We start from the raw sequence: 20505 nt of genomic DNA, 5'->3' as shown, positions 1-20505 counted from the left end.
AAACTGTGACAGACTGAAACTCTTTACGCCGGCCAAGCTTACGACTAACTGCGAACTCCACTTAATGGCACCGTGAATGCTGCGTAGGACATGGAAGTCTCTTCCCTATCTATCACTGTATCGGTCTCTTTATGTATCAAACTATCTATCTGTCTATCTCTCTGCCTCAATCGTATGAAGCCAACAGACAATGAAACCAAGAAAAGCATATGATATTTTACTTGTTATTAAATGAAATGTAAAAATCATAATTAAGAGAAATAAAAGTTAACGAAAAAACATGCCACAGACGGGAAGTTGCGGCATATCTGTCTGTCTGTCTGTCTGTGTTTGTTTGTTTGTTTGTTTGTTTGTCTTTGGTGTGTCTCGCTGTTGGTTACGTTAATTGTAGAAGTATAATTTCATGTGCACGTGTATTAAACCCTCTGCATCGCAGAAGAGTTTCATAGGAACTTCAGCTTATAGTGTTGCAGTCAGTTCCGTGTTCTCTATTCTTCCCACTCATTCGCGTTATCCATGCGTTCACATTGATCGCCCATTATCTGACCGGGCAGTCTGCTACCGTCAGCGATGACCCACTATATAGGAAAATATCAATATCCTTCGATCACTCTCGCCCTCGATCTTGCTCATTTCAGCTTTCCCTAGCGCACGCGTTGAAAAGAGTGCCCGTGGACGATTCCATTTTTTTTTTTTTTTCATAACATTCGTCTCCAAATGGGCGGAGGGCCTGCTACATCATTTCGTATTTTTCTCCCCACACTCCTTCCCCGCGCAGCGCTGTTGAGGTGACCTCCACTGAGAGTCAGTTACGGCCCGGCACTTGTCTCAATCCCTTTTCAATTTTCGAAGTCACTCACACACATCACGAGGGGTGGGGGAGGGAGTGCCTTGCGCGAGTAAACACGGTGCTGCTCACCTCGTCGCGCACACCCGTCCGTCGTTCTCCACGGTGCGTTTGCTGCCTGGCGTGACTCGGCATTTTTCCTCTCTCTTCCGGCAACTGCCGGTCGTGTAACGAACGCGCCGACTCATTACTCCCGCCGCGGATTTGACCTCGGAGCGTGCGCCCCCTCGTGGACAAAAAGCAAAGCGCGCACGAAAAGAAAGAAAGAAAGAAAGAAAGAAAGAAAGAAAGAAAGAAAGAAAGAAAGAAAGAAAGAAAGAAAGAAAGAAAGAAAGAAAGCTGTTGTCCCCGTGTGATTGGGGAAAGGAGTCGCTAGGAAAGGGAAAGTTAAGGGCAGGGAGGGGGAGAGCGGGCGACACGTCGAACTATGACAGCAGTCGCAGAGGAAGGTGGACACCGAATCGAGCGAAGTCGCCCTTTAGTTGCTGTCGCTGCCGCCCTGTGCAGCGATCGGGCAGCGAATATTTCCGTTTCATTTATTCTTTTGTTGCTTTCGGTGCTCCGATCGAGACACACCCGAATACGCGGCGAGTTGAAGTAATGCGGGTGTAACGTTGGCTCGCACCCCTGGCTTCTCGCAAGTACGAACATAGTCATCCTTTTTTTTTTTCTCAGCAAAGTAGCCTACTTTTGCCTATAATAAACAGAAGAATTATGGGATATTTGCCGCCATTTTCACACCCATATTCGGTTGGAACTCGGTTCCAAATATAATGGAATTGTGGGGTTTCATCTATGCTCGATTATTTCAAAATTTCCAAGAGTTATATTTGCTTACGCCTGTTTTTTTAAATTGCACTGATCTTCTCCTGCATTGTATTGTGATTTTGTTTTATTGTTCCAATGTTTTTCTCTTTTTGGAATCTCATACACAGTAACGCACACAAGTGTAAAGTCGTTGTTACGCAGTGATAGTGTATTCCCCAAATCGCCCGCCAACTTTTTTGACGTATTTTGCATGCTCGATATATTAATCGTCCGCGGATAATCTTACTTCGGGACCCCTTCTTCTAACATTGTTCGCGCTCTTCATGCAATTTAGCGTAAATGTTCAATCAACCACTTAAGCCTTAAACGTTGGCCAATCGTTACTCCAGCACGTAACCAACGTTGGCTCAACGTCGATTCAACACTGGCACCTTCTTTTATAGTGCTATACGTGTGACACGCACATACACACGCGAGAAAGGCGAAGCTGTGCTAGGCGACTTGTCTTTCTCATCTGCGCCTATATACTTGCGCTGGCCGTTTCAAGACGTAAACACGCCGGCCGATCCAGAACCGAGTTCATGAGGTCCTTTGAGCAGCGCGGCACGTATAGGTCCGGCTCTGTACGTGTACAGTCCCGCTTCTTAGCAGGCGCCGTCGCCGCTGGCTCCGTTTTAACCTCGCGCCTTGTTCCCTAAGTCCCCACTACTCCCTCCGCTTTCCCCTCCACGACTCCCTTCGTGACCGTTGTCTTCCGGCGTCCGACATCTGCGAAAGCCCGTTTCAGCTGCCTTTGGCGACACGGCGAAGACATTGTAGCCGATGTTCGGAACGTGCAATGGAAGCTGTGTGCGGCACTCCTTGCAGTGCGATTGCCTTCGCGGAAGAAAGAAACAAAATGTCCATTACTATAGACTTTTGTTTCCTTCTCTTTAGTTCTATTAAGATGTTACGCTGCGCTTTGGACGATCTCTCTTCGATTAACTCGAGTATGGTTACTCTGACCCTTACTTAATGCCCCGGAAGAATGCCTTTCTATTCTGTAGCTCCATTTTCACTGACTGTCAGCGTTTTTTTTTTTTCAAAGCGTGAAATGCTTTTAGCTCCCTTTGTCGGCGACCTTCAAGTGACCCTGAGCCAAAAGCGAGAGCCGTTATCCGGAAACTCAAACGAGAACATCCGAGCATCGGGGCCAGAACAAGACGAGATCATCCGGGCAACCAGTCAAAAGTCTGGCCATCATCGCTTTGTAAAGAGACTGCATTAAATACGCTAATTACTGCCCAAACAAGTTACTATAATTATTGCTTCCGCGTTCTTCCTAATGTTTCTTCACGATATCACTCAAGCTGTATAACTTCTAGTAAGCTGAAGTTTTATTTTTCATTTCCAATAGGGCAACGTTCAAAAGCCAAATACAGGGCACCACGCAACTACCTTTCATCTTTCGGCGCTGAGTCAGGGTTGCCTGTGCTCTTTTGAACGCCAGCGGTCCGTGACTTCCGTGGCACGGGTTTCGCGTCACCACGAGAGATGGCGCCATGCTGCGTGGCATCTCGATCCTTCAGGCACTTTTCTTCTTCTAGCTGGGCAGTGATCTCGGTCTACCTGGCCTCTCTCACTGCCTGTCGTGCCGCCTTCAGCCGGTTTTCTTCCTCTAGCTGGGCAGAGTCCATATGGACCAATCCACAGCATGGCGTGGTGCGGTGTAGTGTGGTGGGGGTGTGCCGTTGCGAAGGTGCACTGGACCAATTTTAAAATTGTGGCTAGTATCATCTCCAACCAATTAGATTTGCCGGTAGCCATTTCATGCTTGCATCTATCTACTCTCGATTACGGAAGAGCCAGCAATCTTTTTCGTTCTCGTTTTTTCACGTGTACAGTGCTTCGGTTCGGAATAGCTTTTAACGTGAAACTTCGCCGCGTTCTTTTCCTTTCCATATCAACTTATATTTCGTAGTTCTTGCTAGATCATCGCGCAATGCGTTATCCCGAAGAGCACTCAACCTTTATTTCAAAGTTTATGAGCTCGTAAAGGGATAGAGAGACTTAATAACCGGGGCTTGTTTGCTTCCTTTCTTTCTTTCCTTCTTTCTTTCTTTCTTTCTTTTTTTCTTTTTTCTCTCTTTCTCTTGCTCTGTCTACTGCGCTTTCCACTCACAAAAGTATCACTTGTACTCCAATAACCCTTTCTTTCTCGCTCTAATGGCAGCACAGCTCCATTGTTCTTTCTTCATATCTATCCTTTTTTTAAACCAAATAATTGTTCCTTGTCTTTCCTCGCTATTTCCCTCATTGCACTTTTATATCTAGGCTTTCTCGCTTCCCTCACAAAGCTTCGTCGACATCCTCTTTGTCGTGTTACGTAACGCACCAACCCCATCCTCCATGTGCGTGCTTCCCTAATTGCCCCCTTCACATCCTTCTCTCCCCCTTTTACTTTTACGCAGCTATCGTGTTCCAGCGGGACGTCTCCCCTTTTATTTCGTCTTCCTTACAACGAACCCACTCCGATCTGAGAGTGGAACGATGAGAAGAGGTCGAGGTCCCCGGAGGATCGGTGGAGGATGAGGTGGAACTTGCCTCCCGTATGACTCTATCGACCCGTCCAATCAATTTTTATCCCAACGGAATTGGTAGCCCCCTCCTTTGCTTTTCTTTTTCTTTTTCCTGCCGCGTGAGAAATAAAGGAAGGGAAGGTTGTCAAGAAATGAGCCGCCGAGGTGTGTGTGTGTGCGTAACGGTTGGCTCTGCTTTCTCAGTTCCGCGATCGCTGCCCTGCGCCTTCTTGACCTCTGCTATGATCAACTTCCAGGCTCGTTTCAACTTTGTATCTGACTTGTCTTTTCTAATACACCCCCGTGTTAGGATACACGTAATAAAGCCGCACCTCTCTCTGTCCTCTCTCCGCACCTCTGTTTCTCTCTATATGTCTATCTCTCATATATATATATTCTAGCTCTCTGTCTTTCTCTCTCAATCTCTTTCTCACTTCGCTTCCTGTGCCATCCCTGTTGGCCTCGTCAGACTTCGCTGTTCTGCGCTTGACGCTTCCGAGAGCAATTGTTCGTTACCTCGCGGAGTCGACGAGTGGTGGCGAGGTTTCTTTCGGGGACCGGATGCTTTGTTACGGCACGCGCTCTGCTCTGCAGTCTGTAGACGCCTGTCCGTGCGTTGGTCCGCCCGTGCTGCTCCTCTCCGTTTCCGAGTCCCCAGTATCGACGCCGCGAGCGCACAGATTGATAGGCACAGGTGTTGGTAGTACGTGGAGTCCTACGCTACGTTTCCCGCGGAGAGAGGCGTGAGAGCACACGGTGCGCTCTTTTAGAAACAAGGAAATGAAGATACCCCGAGCTTTTCTTCTTTAATTGCGATAACAACTATATGGACACTCGCGGCACGTTCACGCCGTTGGCGCCGCCGCCGCCGTGCCGTCCCGGTATCGACGGCGAACGCGCGTTCCCCGCGCAGAGGGTCAGGCGGTCTCCAGAGACGCGAGAGATGCGCAATGCGTTTGCCTGCAAAAAAAAAAGAAAAAGAAAAAAAATGCGACGAAGCCAAAACCCTCGCGCTCCACCTAATCGGCTCTGCGACGAAAACGGGGCGGCGTTCTTTATTCCGCTGCTGGAATGAGCATTGCGCGCACAAAACCGGCGGTGACTTTATGTGGCAGCGCAGCCAAAGCTACGCGCACGCGCTCGCACGTGCGGATTCTGCTCTTGTGTTACTACGCCGAGTAGTGCCGACGCTTTGCTGGCGGTTTACGAGAGCAGGAAAACCAGACATGGGATGTTTAGAAGAACTTCTTGCTGGGCTAGTTGGTGCATTGCTTTGAAGAACCAGGTTGCACATTGAAAAAAAGACAACCACAGGAAAAGGTGACGGTGACGGAAAGAGCGCAAACTATATCAACTGGTTTTATTTGTGTGAAGGTGCCTTATTTATCAGAATTTTTTTTTTACTCTCCCTCTTCCATTCTCCTCATCCTTTCATAGGCGGGGATTCTGCATATATAAGGCACCTTCACACAAATAAAATCAGTTGATAGTTCACGCTCTTTCCGTCTCCGTCGCCTTTTCCTGTGGTTGTCCGTTTTGAATGCGCGAATTGGTTATTCAAAACCAGACATGGACACCGAAAAGTCAGAAAACTAAGAACAGCAAGAAATGGAAGTCATCTTCCTAAGCAAGCTTTTTATTTGTGATGAGATAAATTTTCAAAAAAATATATAAAAATAGTAATTGGTATGGTTTCTTTTACGCTACGTCGCTTCCACTTCCTTTGTGCGTTCGCGGAGCACATGCAGTTGTCACCGGGTATAGTGTTTCCAGTGTGCCACTGTGTGCATACCACACAAATTGTGCGTGCAGTAGCCCGTGTGTAGCGTGAAACGGGCAGTACACTTCCAGCTACGAAAACGCTGATGGTTTTCTCTTCTGTCTCATCTCGTACACCATTGAGTTGCGACGCCTGCAACGCCGCCAGCGGCGTTCCTCGTCCCGCCAGCGTCGTGAGACGCCTGGTAGCTTGCGGGGCGCTGTCTCTGCTGCGCAGCAGAAGTTGCCTCGCGTGCTGTGTCGCGCCAAGATGTCGCCCCTGCGTATAGTTGGTGTCCAAAGCCCGACGTCTATGACGCGTTTCCTGCTCCCGAAATCGCTTCCGCTGCATTTAACCAGCAAAAGCATAGCCTTTAAGATCCGCGTTTTAAATTCAGAGGGCGCCACCCTTTGAGGCGTGGATGTGGACACCATGTATTATCAGGACGTCGTTTGAGGAGCTTCAGCTCAACGCTAAGCCTTGCAATCGCTTTCAGTACTTCGCCTTTCGGGAGAGAACAGCCCCGTTTTTATTCTTCATTGGGCTTTCTTACGAATCTTTTTTTGTTGTTGTTGACGTTTCATCTTCTGAAGGCTTTGAAGTAGGATAAAAAAATGCACATTAAGATCCACTGTTAAAGCCGTTGTAACCAGGACATTTATTTGCATTTTGTAAGAAGGTGGGTGGCATAATCAACTGGATCTACATTTATGCAGAAAAATCTTGTTTTGGTGCCCTTATGCAACGTTTGAGCGATGACCAGTATTAGATATTACTATAACTACATGTTCCCTCTAATATTGAAAGATATTGTACTTTTGCTAAGGAGCTTCCTCCTCCCCCTCTTTATTCCCTTGTTTCCTTGTAACATATTGCACAGAGACGCCATGTTTGCTTTTTCTTATTTAATTTTTCTGCCTAACACTTATTTTTGTCCTTTTGGCCTCTGAAAAGTTTGCAGTAAAGCAGAATGGTGTAATCTTGATGGGCAAATTTCTCTCTCACTCTAAATTTCTGTAGTTGTTGTTTACTTGACTACCATGTATCAGATCTCCCTTCGTGCCTGTTTGGATTTAGACAAAAATTCTCGGGTCTTGCGTGTCAGAACCGGGATATGATTATGAGGCACTCAGTAGCGGGGTACACCGGATTAATTTTTTAACCATCCGGGGTTCTTTAACGAGCACCCAGTGCACGGTACACGGGGCACTTTCTTTTTTTTTTTCAATTTCGCCCTCATCGAAATGCGGCCGCCGAGGCCAGGATTTGATCGCGCGCCCTCTGGCTTAGCGGCGTCAACGCTAAAGCCACTACACCACCGTCGCGTTGTATAGAGAGAAGTGGTTCTTGTGGGGGAGGAGAAAAGGCTACAAGAACCATACGTGCCTAGATTTGGCTTCTCGGGTAACCGGCACGTTATTGCAGCTTGTTTCGAGCTGTCTTCTTAACCTCAAAGTATGTTTCTTTTTCTCTTATCTACGTACCACTTCCGAGTGTAGGACATGTCGTCTTTCGCGGTACGCAGGTTGGCATGTGGGAGCTCCGGGCCGAGCCGACCACGAAGACGGACCAGCCGGTCATAGGTCTGGTGTACGCCAGGCCGGCCGCCAAGGAGACGCCCATCCTGCTCGACGTCTGGATCAGCGGACACTCGTCGGCGGTGAGACATATGTCACCCTTGCAAAGCAGTAATACACGGTACCGCTTCGTTGTAGATATGCGAGTACCGCGGTTCTTGCGTTGCTGCTTCATTACAGTGCTCTAGCATGGCGTTATGGTCCTGCCGGTAACGATACCGGCTGCTACGGCTGCGCGAGCGCGATGTTAGGTCTATTCGATTCAGCCAAGTTTCTCTGCACCTTCTGCACTTATTCGCGGTGCACTGCACCTAGACCCTCGATTCCCCGAGGTGCAGCAGTGCACCCTGCACCCGCGTGCTCGATTGAACGGGGTGCAATGCAAGGTGCCGCCGCGGTGCACTGCACCCTTGAACCTTGCAGCAAGTGGGTGCAGCCCGGCACCCCCTGCACTTTTTCGTTTGAGGTGCCGTGCACCTTTTTCTGAATCGAACGAACCTGTTTACTGGGCTGTCGGTATTTGCGGTCACCCTTCGTGGAGACCACCGTGATAGCGTGTACGAAACCACGGGCAGCACGAACAGAAAATCTGGCTCTTCTCCGGCCCAGACGATACAGTTCATTAGACAAATAAACGCTAAATTCTGTGCGCCGTTGGGTAGGTAGAGATTGAAACACTTTCGTAGCTCAGCGGCGTCTTTTATTAGGCCTAACAGACTCAAATAAAACAGCTCATCTCAGTATTATTTTTAGAAAAGAACACACACACACACAGCCAATACTTTGTTCTCAGCGTGACATTACAATAAGGAAATGCTGATTGTACCATTTATTTCTTGCTGTCACGACGGAGAGCAAGATACCAAGGGTGAACTATAACCATGTTTTGCAACCGGTGGAAGCCTTCCCTATATATGCGCTTGCCAGGTGGTCCAGTATACACAGCGCATGCGAAGTCGTGGCAGCCGCTATCAATAACGGTAAGACGGTAACGCTGTCCTAAGAGGCTCTATTAGGTTATGCATAGGCACCGTTTCATACGGTACCACCTCACTGGGGTGAATTCGACATTCCAGTACACATCGCGATAAAACAATCGGGCAGGCCCGTCAGCCACATTAGCGCACACCTGCAGTACGTAATGTAAGTAAAAAAAAAATGTCATGCCGTCTTGCAGGTGAATGGTTCCGACAGATTCATCGTTTACGCCGAGCTGAAGAAGGGATCTCACCCGGTGGCCAAGGCCATGGTGACCGCCCTGATCCGCCACCCGGACACGGACAGCATTACTCGGCTGCATCTCATCGACAACGGAGCCGGAGGTGCGTTTCGACACCATCCTTTTTCTTCCTCGAGGAGGTCTTTTTTCACGCAGGCGCACGAATTACACAATTGTAGCTACACACCATGCCACACATGCAGTAGATATCGGTCGTTTGTATCAGTGTCCTCAAAGAAACGTTGAAGCGCGTTCACTGCCCTGCGATGCGCTGCTTGAGATGGCCATGAGCCTGACACCTCGGCTAGTGAAAAAGGTCCGTGTTGGTCAAGTAGACGGAGTTCGTCTTCGAAGTGATATCAATGTATAATCTGAGTAACAGAGAGGTTGACAGGAAGATGGAGGCTGTAAATAATTGGCAGTAGCATAACAAGGAACGTGGCTTGAATGTATAGCTCTAGTAACATTCCTTGTCCTACTACTGTTAATCACGTCTGTACTATATGATGTGTTTGAAACAGTATAGAAGTAGAAGGTGTACGTCCTCGTCACTGTGGTCGCACGAACATGCTGGAGATGACACACGCTTAAATCTATATAGGAAGTGCTTGGTATACCTTCATACTTAAGCATCGTCCATTTGCGTTACGACGACCCTTTGGTAGAGCTTCTGCAACTTTTAAAAATACACGCAAGGAATGTTAACTTTAGTTGTGTAAGTAAATTACGCTTCTAAAGTATAAACGAAAGGCCACACTTATCGCGAAAGAAGGCCTGAAGGAGCGCCCACAGGCAGCTCTTGTTTTGACTTGAGGCGTTAAACCACTCGGTTATCCTGTCTTCCAAATCGTCCACATTGCTGTCAGCGCTATGTATGGTTCGGGGTGTTAAATGGCCCTACCTATGCTACATATCCAGGGTCAATCGAAAGTGACAAACGTTTTGTCTGCTGGTGGCGGTGCAGATCCGGACATCACGCAGAACGACGGCGTGTACAGCCGCTACTTCACCGACTTCACGAGCACCGGCCGCTACGACCTCACCGTGGTGGCCAACGACAACGACGTCTCGGCTGTCGTCGTCGGTGCCTCCAACGCCGAGTTCGAGAGCAGGTTCCCCGAAGGCGCAGGTGGGTGCTTTGCTCCGGATGGATGGATGGATGTTAGGAGCGTGCCCTTTGGAACGGGGCGGTGGGTTGCGCCACCAAGCTCTTGCACTCCGCTGCAGTGCGATGCGCGCCCTCTGGCGGAAACCCCGAAATTAACGGGAATGAAAGGTCGATCGCGGGTGCCTGCAATTCCCAGCGTTGTCAAACTCGCCGCTACTGTACGTAGTGGTGGGTCATTGCCTTAAGGGGACACTAAAGCGGCATATCAAGGTAAGCTAGTAAACTAGCAAGGCCAGAAAAGACGCGAGGAATGTGTATGTGTCGTACACTGCTCATATATCGGGGGGGGGGGGGGGGGAGGAGGGGGGAGATACTCAGAGCGCATGGCTCATGGCGCTTTTTGTGCCACCGATCGGCGCTGGGCACACCGAGCTGATACACCATACTGCAGTCAATGAAAAATCGAGCATTTCTGATGCATTATGACTGAGTTTGGTGCCGCGGCGATCACCGAGCGATCAGTGGTACCGGAAAAAGCGCAGGCCGCCGTGCGGTCCAAGTATCGTGTTTCAATCGCTGAGCAATGTACAGCACCTCGCATTTTAACTCTAACGCGGGAGCGTCGGACGCACGTTATTTTAGCGCCTTACAATGGCGATAATCAGTGAGGCCGTCAGAAGTACGCACGGGTGCGCAAAGCGCTCTCCAGTGCAAGTGTCGTCTGCTACGCTGTTTCCTTCATGACGACATACACCCAAATTATAGTGTGCTGGATCGATATAGTTAAAAATGCAGGAGGTTCTGCATCGCTTAGAGTTAAAAGGAAAACATTGGATTGAACTTCTGCAAAACTCTGATGCATATGTAATGGTTTCACGTATACTGGAAGCTAATACATCGTATCCTACCGCTTCGGTCACTCTTATATGTGTTGTTTCGAAAATTTCTATGCTTGTTCCCTGTGCGAAATTGTGGATTCATGACGCCGCGCTTTAATTTTTTTGTATTTGTCATACCGTACGAAAGAAAAGAGAAAGCAAGAAGTGGAAATGTACGCAGGTCAGCTGAACTGGGGTCCGGTACCACCACACAGGACGGTGCACTTTAAAAATCTGTTGTAGTGCGCGAATATACCTTCTTGCGCTTGCGATGCACTTTAGGAAAATTTCCGAAAAATTTGACGACCGTAAGTCAAAATTCGGCTCGTAATAGAATACGGCTGCGAAATTACTGACGAAGAGCCAGAGTACAGTCTTAAAATTGCTCAAAACACTTCCCTTCCTGCTTGCGTATTTGTAGCTTCCAATCGTAGTCCACTTGTCTGGTTAATGGGCGTGAACTGCGCAATACGACGGTGCACAGAATACTACCTGGTGTTTCGCGACCGATCAAGCATTCAGGGGTGCGCCTTTACGCATTCGCAGAATACCCATCCTGTTGCGGCAGCCGCGTATCGGACAGCTACTCCCAAAAGACGAGCCGCTTCACGCGCATCAACCACTACGGCTCGTTCTTCGTGACGGTGCCCAAGCCGGACCGAGACGTGCTGCCCCCCAGCCGAATCACCGACCTCCGCGTGGTGGCCACCGATAACCGCAGGATGGCCGTGACGTTCAACTGGACAGCGCCGGGCGATGACTTCGACGAGGGACAAGGTGAGACGCAGCTTCCTATATGGCATCGCCTCCTTATTCTGTAAATCTTTCTTCACCTCAAACAGTATGTAACATAGGTGAAGCCCGCTTTACAAATCCTGCCTCGTTTCTTTTTTTTTTTCTTGATCTGTTTCTTCATTTTAGCCATTATTATATTCAGGTCAAGCCTGCTTTACTGCATTTGCTTTTTTTTTTATTGTGTAAAGCTTCCTTTCCTTAGCCTGTGCCTTCTGCAAATGAAACCTGCAATACTATTACACTCTATAGGCTTAAAATTTTCTTGAATGTTGCGCCGCAACGCTGTCTTCACCTAAGTTATTGTTATGCTTAGGTGAAGCCTACTTTGTTAGTCTCGCTTGTAAAATTGCGAAAATTTCTCCAGAACTAGCAATATGTAGGTAAGACCCACTTGACCATTCTTTTTAAAGTCTATTTTTTAAAGTATAATCAAACTAGAAATCCATGAAATATCTGTTTCCGAGGAAGCGCAAGTGCTGTCTTGTTTCTCTTTTCGGTAACAGTTCCGAACGCTGAGATCCCTTAAGTAACTGTGGCTCCTAATAGCAACCGTTGATATAAATGTTCAGTCCGACCCCAACCACGCACGTAACTATGTCTTGTCCTCTCTTTCTTCCTCCCTCTGACAGCGAGTCGCTACGAGCTGAAGAGCTTCAAGGACAGGCTGAACGCTCAGCGCCGCTTCGCGAGTCACGGTCAGCTGGTTGGCCAGTGGGACGTTGACGGACCCTACTACGAGCCACCCAAGCCGTTCGGGACCACGCAGACGGCCACCGTGCGGCTCAAGAACGGCCAGCCGACGTCGACGCCGCTCTACTTCGCCATCCGCGCCGTCGACGACCAAGGGAACGCGGGTCCCGTCTCCAACGTGGTCGAGGTGGTCATCATCCCGCCACCGACCACCACGTCCACCTCGACGCAGCCCTCGTCCTCCTGGGGCAGCGGCGCCGGCACCGCTGGAGGCGCCGGAGCCCACGGCCAACCCAGCGGCTCGCGTAGCACCAGGGACAAACTCAACGCCGCCCAACTGGCGCTCATCATCGCGGTTCCTCTGGCCGTGCTGCTCGTCGGCATCATCGTCATCATCCTGCTAATGGCGCGGCGGCGCAAGGCGCCGCCTCCCAAAAAGTCCACAGACAACGGCAGCGCGCCCCAGCCTCCTCCGCTGCCGGCCAAGATCGCGCGCGACGACCTCACCACGACGACGGTGCCGGCTCAGCAGACGACGCCCATCATGGACGACGACGTGAAGCAGACGACGCCCACGTCGGGCCGTCTGGACGCGACGGCCATCAGCCCCGTCAACTCGTGGCCGGCCAGCGTGCTGCTGGACCACTACAACAAGGTGCAGCAGGCCAAGCAGAGGCACGAGCCGCCGCCCATCATGATGGTCGAGGACGGAGTCTCGCTCAACTCGTCGACGCCGTCGCTCTACTCCAAGAGCGACTACGGGGGCGTGCCGGCCCCCACGAGGCTGGCCAAGCATCGTCCGGGACAAGACGGAGTCGCACCGCCGCTGCCGCCGCAAGTGCCCAGCTACAACGCGGTCTACACTTCGTCGCAGCACTCGCTCGACAAGACCGGAGGCGTGACGCGCAACATCACCCAGGTCTAGCGTGCCACTGCTTCGCGTCGGATATGGCAGCCAAGGCTCCTGACGTGAGCGATTAGTGCGCTGACGTCGGAAGGAAGAAGACAAGAAGGGCGTGACAGAGCAGCAGACTGGGGGCCCTTCTTCGGAAGCACTGCTAGCCGGACGCATCGTGTGCGCCGAGGGGGATGAATCTCAAGATAGTTATCACAAACGTGAGAGCGTGCAAGTGCTTCGTGGGATACGTCTCGCGCACATTTCACGAGGCTTTTAGCTCTCACGTCGTGCAACTGCTGTGTACATACAGCGAGCACCATTCTTGAATGGACTGCGAGCCATCACGCATGGCAACGTGCCCCAGTGCATACGATCTGCGCTCCCACGCCTCTTGCTGAGTGCCCCGCAAAAACAACTGTCTTTCTCCGAACTTCGTACGCTCTTCATCGCGAAGAATGGACGTGAGAAGTGCGATTTGGAGAACCTTTCGTTCTTGTTTTTATATTTTCATTTCATTTCACCCCGCAACGGATAGCAGTGCGATTACAGTCTGTGCGTCTATCACGCGCTTCCCTTTATCCCGACCGCGTGAAAAAACCCTGCGCTCTCTCGGGCAACCGAGAGAAAAAGCTTACTGCGAGACGGACGGTCAGTGTGATAATTTTTGTTTCGGTCGCCGTTGTTTTACCGCTGTTTGTTTTGTTTTACCGAAGTGTCTCTAGTGTGTCCATGTCGTGCGTGCGTTTGGTTGTGCCTGGACCCGACGGATGGACACGATCAAAAAAAAGAAAAGGAAAGAACCGAAACGGTGCGTGAGCTTGCGCGCGCGTGTGTTTGTGCGTGTGTGCGTGCGTGCACGTAAAGTGAGGGAATACAGTCCTATTCCCGTGACGGGGAGCGACCAGCGATTTGGCCCGCCCGGTTCGGGAGCGGGGATTCGGGCCAGATTGGACTCCTTCTACACGAACCAATCGGCGATCTGCTTTTTCGCGAACACCACCGGGTCATTGTTTTAGGAATTCGCTAGTCACACGTAGCCTTTGCTAACGCGGCTAGTCAAATTAGAGCGTACCGTACGAGACAGAGACAGTTCTATCTAGAGTCGCTTACACCTCCCCATAAAACGGTGTCCGATTCCTGCCTCCTATAAAACTACGTATAGACCACACCTACGCTGCGTGGAGTTCGAACTGATTTATCCTCCGCATATAGACTAACGCTCTTTGGTCCGCGGAGTCCCTCCCTTGCGCACTCTAAAAACCTTTTTCTGGACGCTTCGAGACACGAATGAATTGCTCTAGTCAGCAGCCGCAGTAGCCGAGTTTGATAAGCTTCGCACTGTCTTACGCTCCCGTTCGTGGTCACAGCTGGCATTAACCGTTGTAGCGCAGTTTGCCTCACACCCATTACGTGTTCTCTTTTTTTATTGTTTAATGGTCTTCGCTGCACGATACAACCACTCACACTAGGTTTTACCGTTTCCTTTCATACCTTCCTTTTTTTTCTCTCTCTCTCACACATCACCAGACGTCGAGAAGAGCGGTTGCACTGTGCCGTCCCATTTTTTAAAACCTCATCGAGAAATGACACAGGCGTTTAGAGGAGGCGTTCAGCGGTGTGTCGTATACCAGTCTGTAGGAGTCTGCGAGAACGTTTGCCTGCACCGCTGTACATTTGTATACCACGCAGTGTGTTCCTTGCTTTCTACGGCCTTTCTTCTTTCCGTTTTCGTTTTTTTTTCTGAGCACAGAAAAACAAAGAAATCGAGTCGCCTCCTCCTACCAAACAAAACAACCCTGCACACCATACCCGTTCTCTATCCACCGACTTGTACATTTGTATGTAAAAAAAACGAGTTTCCCTGAATCTCAGATTCGTTCGATCATCATTACGCCTTTCTTCTGTCCTTTTTTTTTCGACATCAAAACTTAACGAGGCAGGAGTTTCCTTGTCTCGTCACAGTTTCTACGAGTATCGATCGCACACTTTTTGATGACTCACCGCCACATCTCTCGCTTCATCCGAGAGAAAAAAAAAACAAGTGTTGTTCATTCACTTCAGTTTCATTTTCTGTGCGCGATACTCCGCAAGTCTTTCGGCCTTCACTCACACAATGACGGCACCATAAGCTCGGCAAATGAAACAGGCGTGGCGCATTTTCATCCACGGGCATCTCTTTCGCAAGTCGAACGAATTTCCCAAGAGCCCCTCACCAAAGAGCAATCACGCGAGACCATGACGACGGGCATATACTGTAGCTTCTGCCTGGAACAACATACATACTCTCCGCGCTGTCTTACTTTTTTTTTTTCATTTTGTACAAAGTGTTGATGAAAGCGCGAAAAGTTTTATGACGCCCATGTGTCTGGTGTGCAATATTTCGTGTCTCTGCATTTCATTGTTTTCGTTTTTCGTTCCGTCTTTTTTTTTTCTTTTTTCGTCAACGTGGTTGCCTTCTAGAACAACATCGCCCGACGTTATCCCGGGTTGTCTTGCCTGCTTACCGCGACTCCCGTGAAAATCGTGGCATTTTTTTTAAAGAGTTGCTTCGTGCGATCATCGTTTTTATTCTGTCTTTTTTCTGTTCGTGTATGTGTGCGCATGCGTGTGAGTGTGTGCAATACGTTCTGCACTGCTCGCGAGCCTCTCAGGACCTTAATCTCTGTGACGTCATACAAAGATGTATAAAAGTAACGACGCGAGAGAGTAATCCGACCTTCTGCTTGCATAACCCATACCAAAGATGCAGCCCCCGTGAACGAAGTTCGGCGAATGACTTGCAAATTGCAAGTTGTTGAAGTAGCCTTCGAGAAGAACTGTCTTTCGTTCGTCAAAGGTTGCGCCAATCCGGGCACGAACGTGAGATTCCCGCAAACTTAACGCCTGCTCGCCCTTCAAAGCCATTGGTTGGCTTCGTCAACGCTTTTTACATGTCGAGCTGTCTGCAGAACCCCGCGTGAACCTAAAAGCTGATTTCGGTAAAAAGAAAAAGAAACAAATTCGAGAGCACTTCAAGAAGGTATGTCGGGTGATGTGATCTTAGTGGGCGAACGATACGTACAACACCATCTTTGGCTAGAAATTGGAATGTGCATAATTAAATCCTGGTGTTGCCATGATGGAGCTTACATCGGGGGTCTTGGCAGCAGATATCCATTGAATTAGTACGTTACAATGAGCCAGCGGCTGAGTCTTAAGTCTAAAACGCCTCCCAGGCATGTTCATAACGAGATGTTACGTCATCTAGAAAGGCCGAACGACTGCCCATATGTACAAAGGGGGACGTAGGCAACGGTTGGAGCGTGCGTTGGGCTCTGCGAAGCCTAATTTGCAATACGAGCGTTGACCTTCCTAAATGGCGTGACGTCACGTGGTGCGCTGACTGGTAAATTATCTAGGCGAAGTCGCGAATTCGACTGCCCGCCTTGCCTGCCACATTCTTATGGGGGCGGAATGTAAAAAAAAAAGAAATACGCTCACGTGCTGAGAACAGTCTGCTTGCTAAAGAACCCCGCACAGTCTAAATTAATCCAGATTCCTCCACTATGGCGTCTCTTGCATTGTCTGTGTTGCTGTGGGATATTAACAATAAAATTCAAACAGCGGCTATAGACTACAGGACCAGAAAGAGGAGGAGACAAACACGGCGCTGAACTTACAACTGATTTATTCGAAGTAAGAAGTCAACTTATACGTACAGAAACTGGGCACGCATGCACCCGGTCATACATCGAAGATCAGATACAAATTCCGGACAGCCAACATACGCACGCGATGTACCTGCCTTGCAATCTACCCTTCATGCAGCAATTCCATTTCTTTAGCTTTAGCATTCCATGTCATCAGAAAATCTAATAGTTGCGTTAGCAAAACATCTCTCATCTTGTCAGCTAATGAAATGGCATTGCTGCATAAAGGGTAGATTGCAAGGCAGGTACTTAGAGTGCGTATGTTGGCTGTCCGGAATTTGTATCTGATCTTCGATGTGTGACCGGGTGCATGCGTGCCCAGTTTCTGTACGTATAAGTTGACTTCTTACTTCGAATAAATCAGTTGTAAGTTCAGCGTCGTGTTCGTCTCCTCCTCTTTCTGGTCCTGTGGTCTAGCGCTGGTTGAATTTTATTGTTACCATGGAACACCAACTCGCCCAATCCGCTGCCCTTGAGATATTAAAACTCAATGATCAATGAATCACATTATGCGTGAAGTGTCTATTACAATCATCCTTATCAGTAATATGTTCTCATCAAACTGGATCGAATCGGAGAACAGTAAAAACGCGCGTAAAACAAGGGGCGAGAAAATAACGTCGATACCTTTTGAGTGTGAGCGCTTCCGCTGAACTTCGTTCACAGGGATTGTATGAGCCAATGCTATCGCATTAACAGAAGTGGCGTCTATGTCGCAAGCTGCATTGATCGTATACGTAAAGTCGTTGTGCATGCATTCACATTATGAATCGGTGTCCAACCTTCCCAAGCTTTACACTTCGTGTAGTTCGTGGGTTGGATCGCGCGAAAGATGGGCGAAACGAAAGTTGATACCCTGTGTACATCAGCCAGTATGCGTCAACAAGACGAGAGTTCAAACGAGGAAGGCAAGTTAAAGCTGCTGCCGCCGCGCCGCAGCGGCAGTTTTTGACAGAAACACAGAGCTCGAGTGTCAAAACGAGGGTGAGAAGGCACGCTTTGTACATAAAAGCGAACTTGCATGTCCCAAATGTGTGTATGTGTGTGCGTGTGAAAAGAGAAGAAGAAGAAAAAAAAGTTGCTGGAGCCGCGAGAAAATTACGGCCACGGCGACTCGTTTTACGTATACTTCACGCATACAACATCACGCGTGCACTGCTGTACACACACTTTTACAGAAAAATAATAAAAAAAGATATGTTTATTTATGATGAACACCTGGCGTGCCCGTGTCCCTTTCCTGCAGCAACGACAGGACCCTTCGAGGGAGAATTCAGGCTGAATCCGTTTATCAGTGACGGTCGCTGTCAATGTGAGGGCATTTGAATGAAGATATCATCATCGTGGACCTCATCATCGTCGGCATCTTGGTTGCCACCATCATCGTGGACGTCATAGCATCATCATGGAGTGCGTATGCAACAGCGTGGTAGTGGACATCATCATATAGCGTCATCGCCCCCGTCATCGTCACGGACACCATAGCGGAGCGTCACAGAGAGGGCGCCATTGCTGTAACACACGCAACGTGTGTGGACCTGGTGTTACCGTACATGCTCCGGGAGCCATGTACAGTAACTCTAGTTCATACAGCGTCGTGACGCCATCTTTAATGTCCTATCATCGTCAGGGAGACCGTAAAACCTGATTCGGCGAAGTGGATAGGGGTATGCAAAGATATGCCCTAGCACTTTAGAATGGAACAGGACCAGAACGCAGTTTCGTACTACATTATCGTGCCGCAAACTCCCGAGACCCACCCAAAATGAAAACAAACATGGGCAAAAAAAAATAAAAAGGTGTGCAGGTCTAACGCACATTTTTGCAACCTATGTGAAGCGAAGCGCTGGTGAAGTGCTTAATTAAATGCTGCAAAACCGCTCATCCTATGCAACGCGTCTCGCAGCATAGTGATTACGTGCCTGCCTGACAAATCAGCAAGATGCGGAAAGCACTCGCCGTATGTAACTCGCGTTGTGTGGATCAGAGAGCAAACGGCGATAGCCGATATTGTAATTGACATTGACATAAGAAAAAAGAAAAAGAAAGGTGGAGCTGCAGGCAGGCCATGGAATGCGTAGGGCAGGTAACCGGTGGACCATTAGAGTTACAATATGGTGCCAAGGAACGGGAAGCGCAGTCCAGGACGGAAGAAAATTTGTTGGAGTGATGAAGCTAGGAAATTTGAAGGCGCAAGTTGGAATAAGCTAGCGCAAGACAGGGGTAATTGGAGGTCGCTGGGAGAGGACATTCGTCCTGCAATGGACATTTAAAAAATGACGACGACGACGATGATGATGATGATGATGATGGTGATGTGACACGAGGTATTTGCGATCGCGGATTACACTGTGTCCAGGATTGGTCCACCTTACTCGGAAAGAAACAGACCAAGCATACACGCCTTATTCCTGGAAGTAGGTGTACAAACTGGCGCTCTAATAAAGGTAGACTTCGTACTTGGAGCAAAAAAAAAAGATGTTTACTGCACTCTCTCTCTCTCTCCTGATCTCTCCTGATTAATAAAAGAATTAAGATAATTCTTGCAGTGAGGGTACTTAGGTACCATTTGTTGTTTAATTGCGTTATTACGAAGAAAACGGAGCCAGCCATCGGTCCATCTGCAGGGGTAGTGCACAGATTGTTATACGTATACTAGGTGTCTCACGTAACTTGTGCCGAAATTTAAAACAAAAATATGTGAGTGCGAAGTAACTGGACATGAGCAAGGAAGTGGCGTTCGTCATCGCTAAGAGCAAGTCAGACTATTGTGACTGTATTTCGCCTGATTACACAATTAGTTATTAATTATTCAACTTCATTAAGTATTTCATTCACAGCAAAAGTGCAAGCGAGAAAACTGCTGACCATCCTGAAGAAAAAAAAAATCCCGATCCCGCTTTCTGTTGCTTAATACGTGCCACAGAAAAGGTACTTCTTTTTTTTCCGAGCCTGAAGGAAATCCCGCGAAATGCGAGAAAGTGCACGGCGACTACCGACATGTTTGCACAGCGTAAAAGACGAGGACTGAAGGAAGGACACAACACAGGCGCTTCCTTCACGCCTCGTCTTTTGCGCTGTGCAAACATGTCGATATGGAATCACCAACTCGCCCAAGCATCCCCCTTATCACCGCGACTGTACGTTTGCTCGGCACTGTTATTGAGCAACGGACAGCTGGATCGGGAATATTTTCATGGTTGTCTACTATTTGCTTGCACTTTTGGTTAGAGCATAGAAGACGAATTATAGCGTTTCTTTTCTTTTATGCGAAGCATACTAGCCGGACAACCACGCTCTTCCTTGCTGCGCCGCGCGCGGCCGCGTAGCTACCATATGACGTCATAACAGCTGCAAAAGCGGAGGCTCAACTCGTGCGCTCGCTTGCGGCCGCGTAGCTACATAGCCGGGTCTCAGCTCGTGCGCTCGCCTGCATGAGTTGTTTCTTCGTCTAGCCGAACCAAATATAGCCAAGCAACAGCAGTTCACCAGGCTAAACAGTGGTTCAACAACTAAAATAAAGGCTAGTATGCTTCGCATCCTGGGCTTAACCTTAGCTAAGCGACAGCCATTTTTTTTTATGCGTGACCTATTCCGCAAGAAAGCAGAAGCAGGAGCACCCAGCAGCCACTGTCATGAAAATTGGGGAAGGGTTCGTAGAAAATAATAAAGGCTTTTAAAGGGAAAACAACATGTACGGTAAGCTCCGACCCATGATG

The 20505-nt window shown here is 48.9% G+C and overlaps 1 protein-coding gene across 2 annotated transcripts in view; it reads left to right on the top strand.

The window, feature by feature from the left end:
• LOC135916237 (calcium-activated chloride channel regulator 2-like) overlaps positions 1 to 18001 on the top strand; it is a 558001-nt gene extending 540000 nt beyond the window's left edge. For both annotated transcript variants that reach the window (XM_070538796.1, XM_065449547.2), the window contains exons 13-17: positions 7458 to 7592; positions 8687 to 8831; positions 9693 to 9857; positions 11261 to 11491; positions 12139 to 18001. In XM_070538796.1, coding sequence (XP_070394897.1) covers positions 7458 to 7592; positions 8687 to 8831; positions 9693 to 9857; positions 11261 to 11491; positions 12139 to 13124 — 1662 coding nt within the window. In that variant the 3' untranslated portion in view covers positions 13125 to 18001. The remainder of the gene's footprint in view (positions 1 to 7457; positions 7593 to 8686; positions 8832 to 9692; positions 9858 to 11260; positions 11492 to 12138) is intronic.
• The last annotated feature ends 2504 nt before the right edge of the window (positions 18002 to 20505 follow it).

Source organism: Dermacentor albipictus, chromosome 5 (genome assembly GCF_038994185.2).
Source record: "Dermacentor albipictus isolate Rhodes 1998 colony chromosome 5, USDA_Dalb.pri_finalv2, whole genome shotgun sequence".
Taxonomy (NCBI): Eukaryota; Metazoa; Arthropoda; class Arachnida; order Ixodida; family Ixodidae; genus Dermacentor; species Dermacentor albipictus.
Note: the sequence above shows the minus strand (reverse complement) of the source record. Positions and strands in the feature narration are given on the sequence as shown.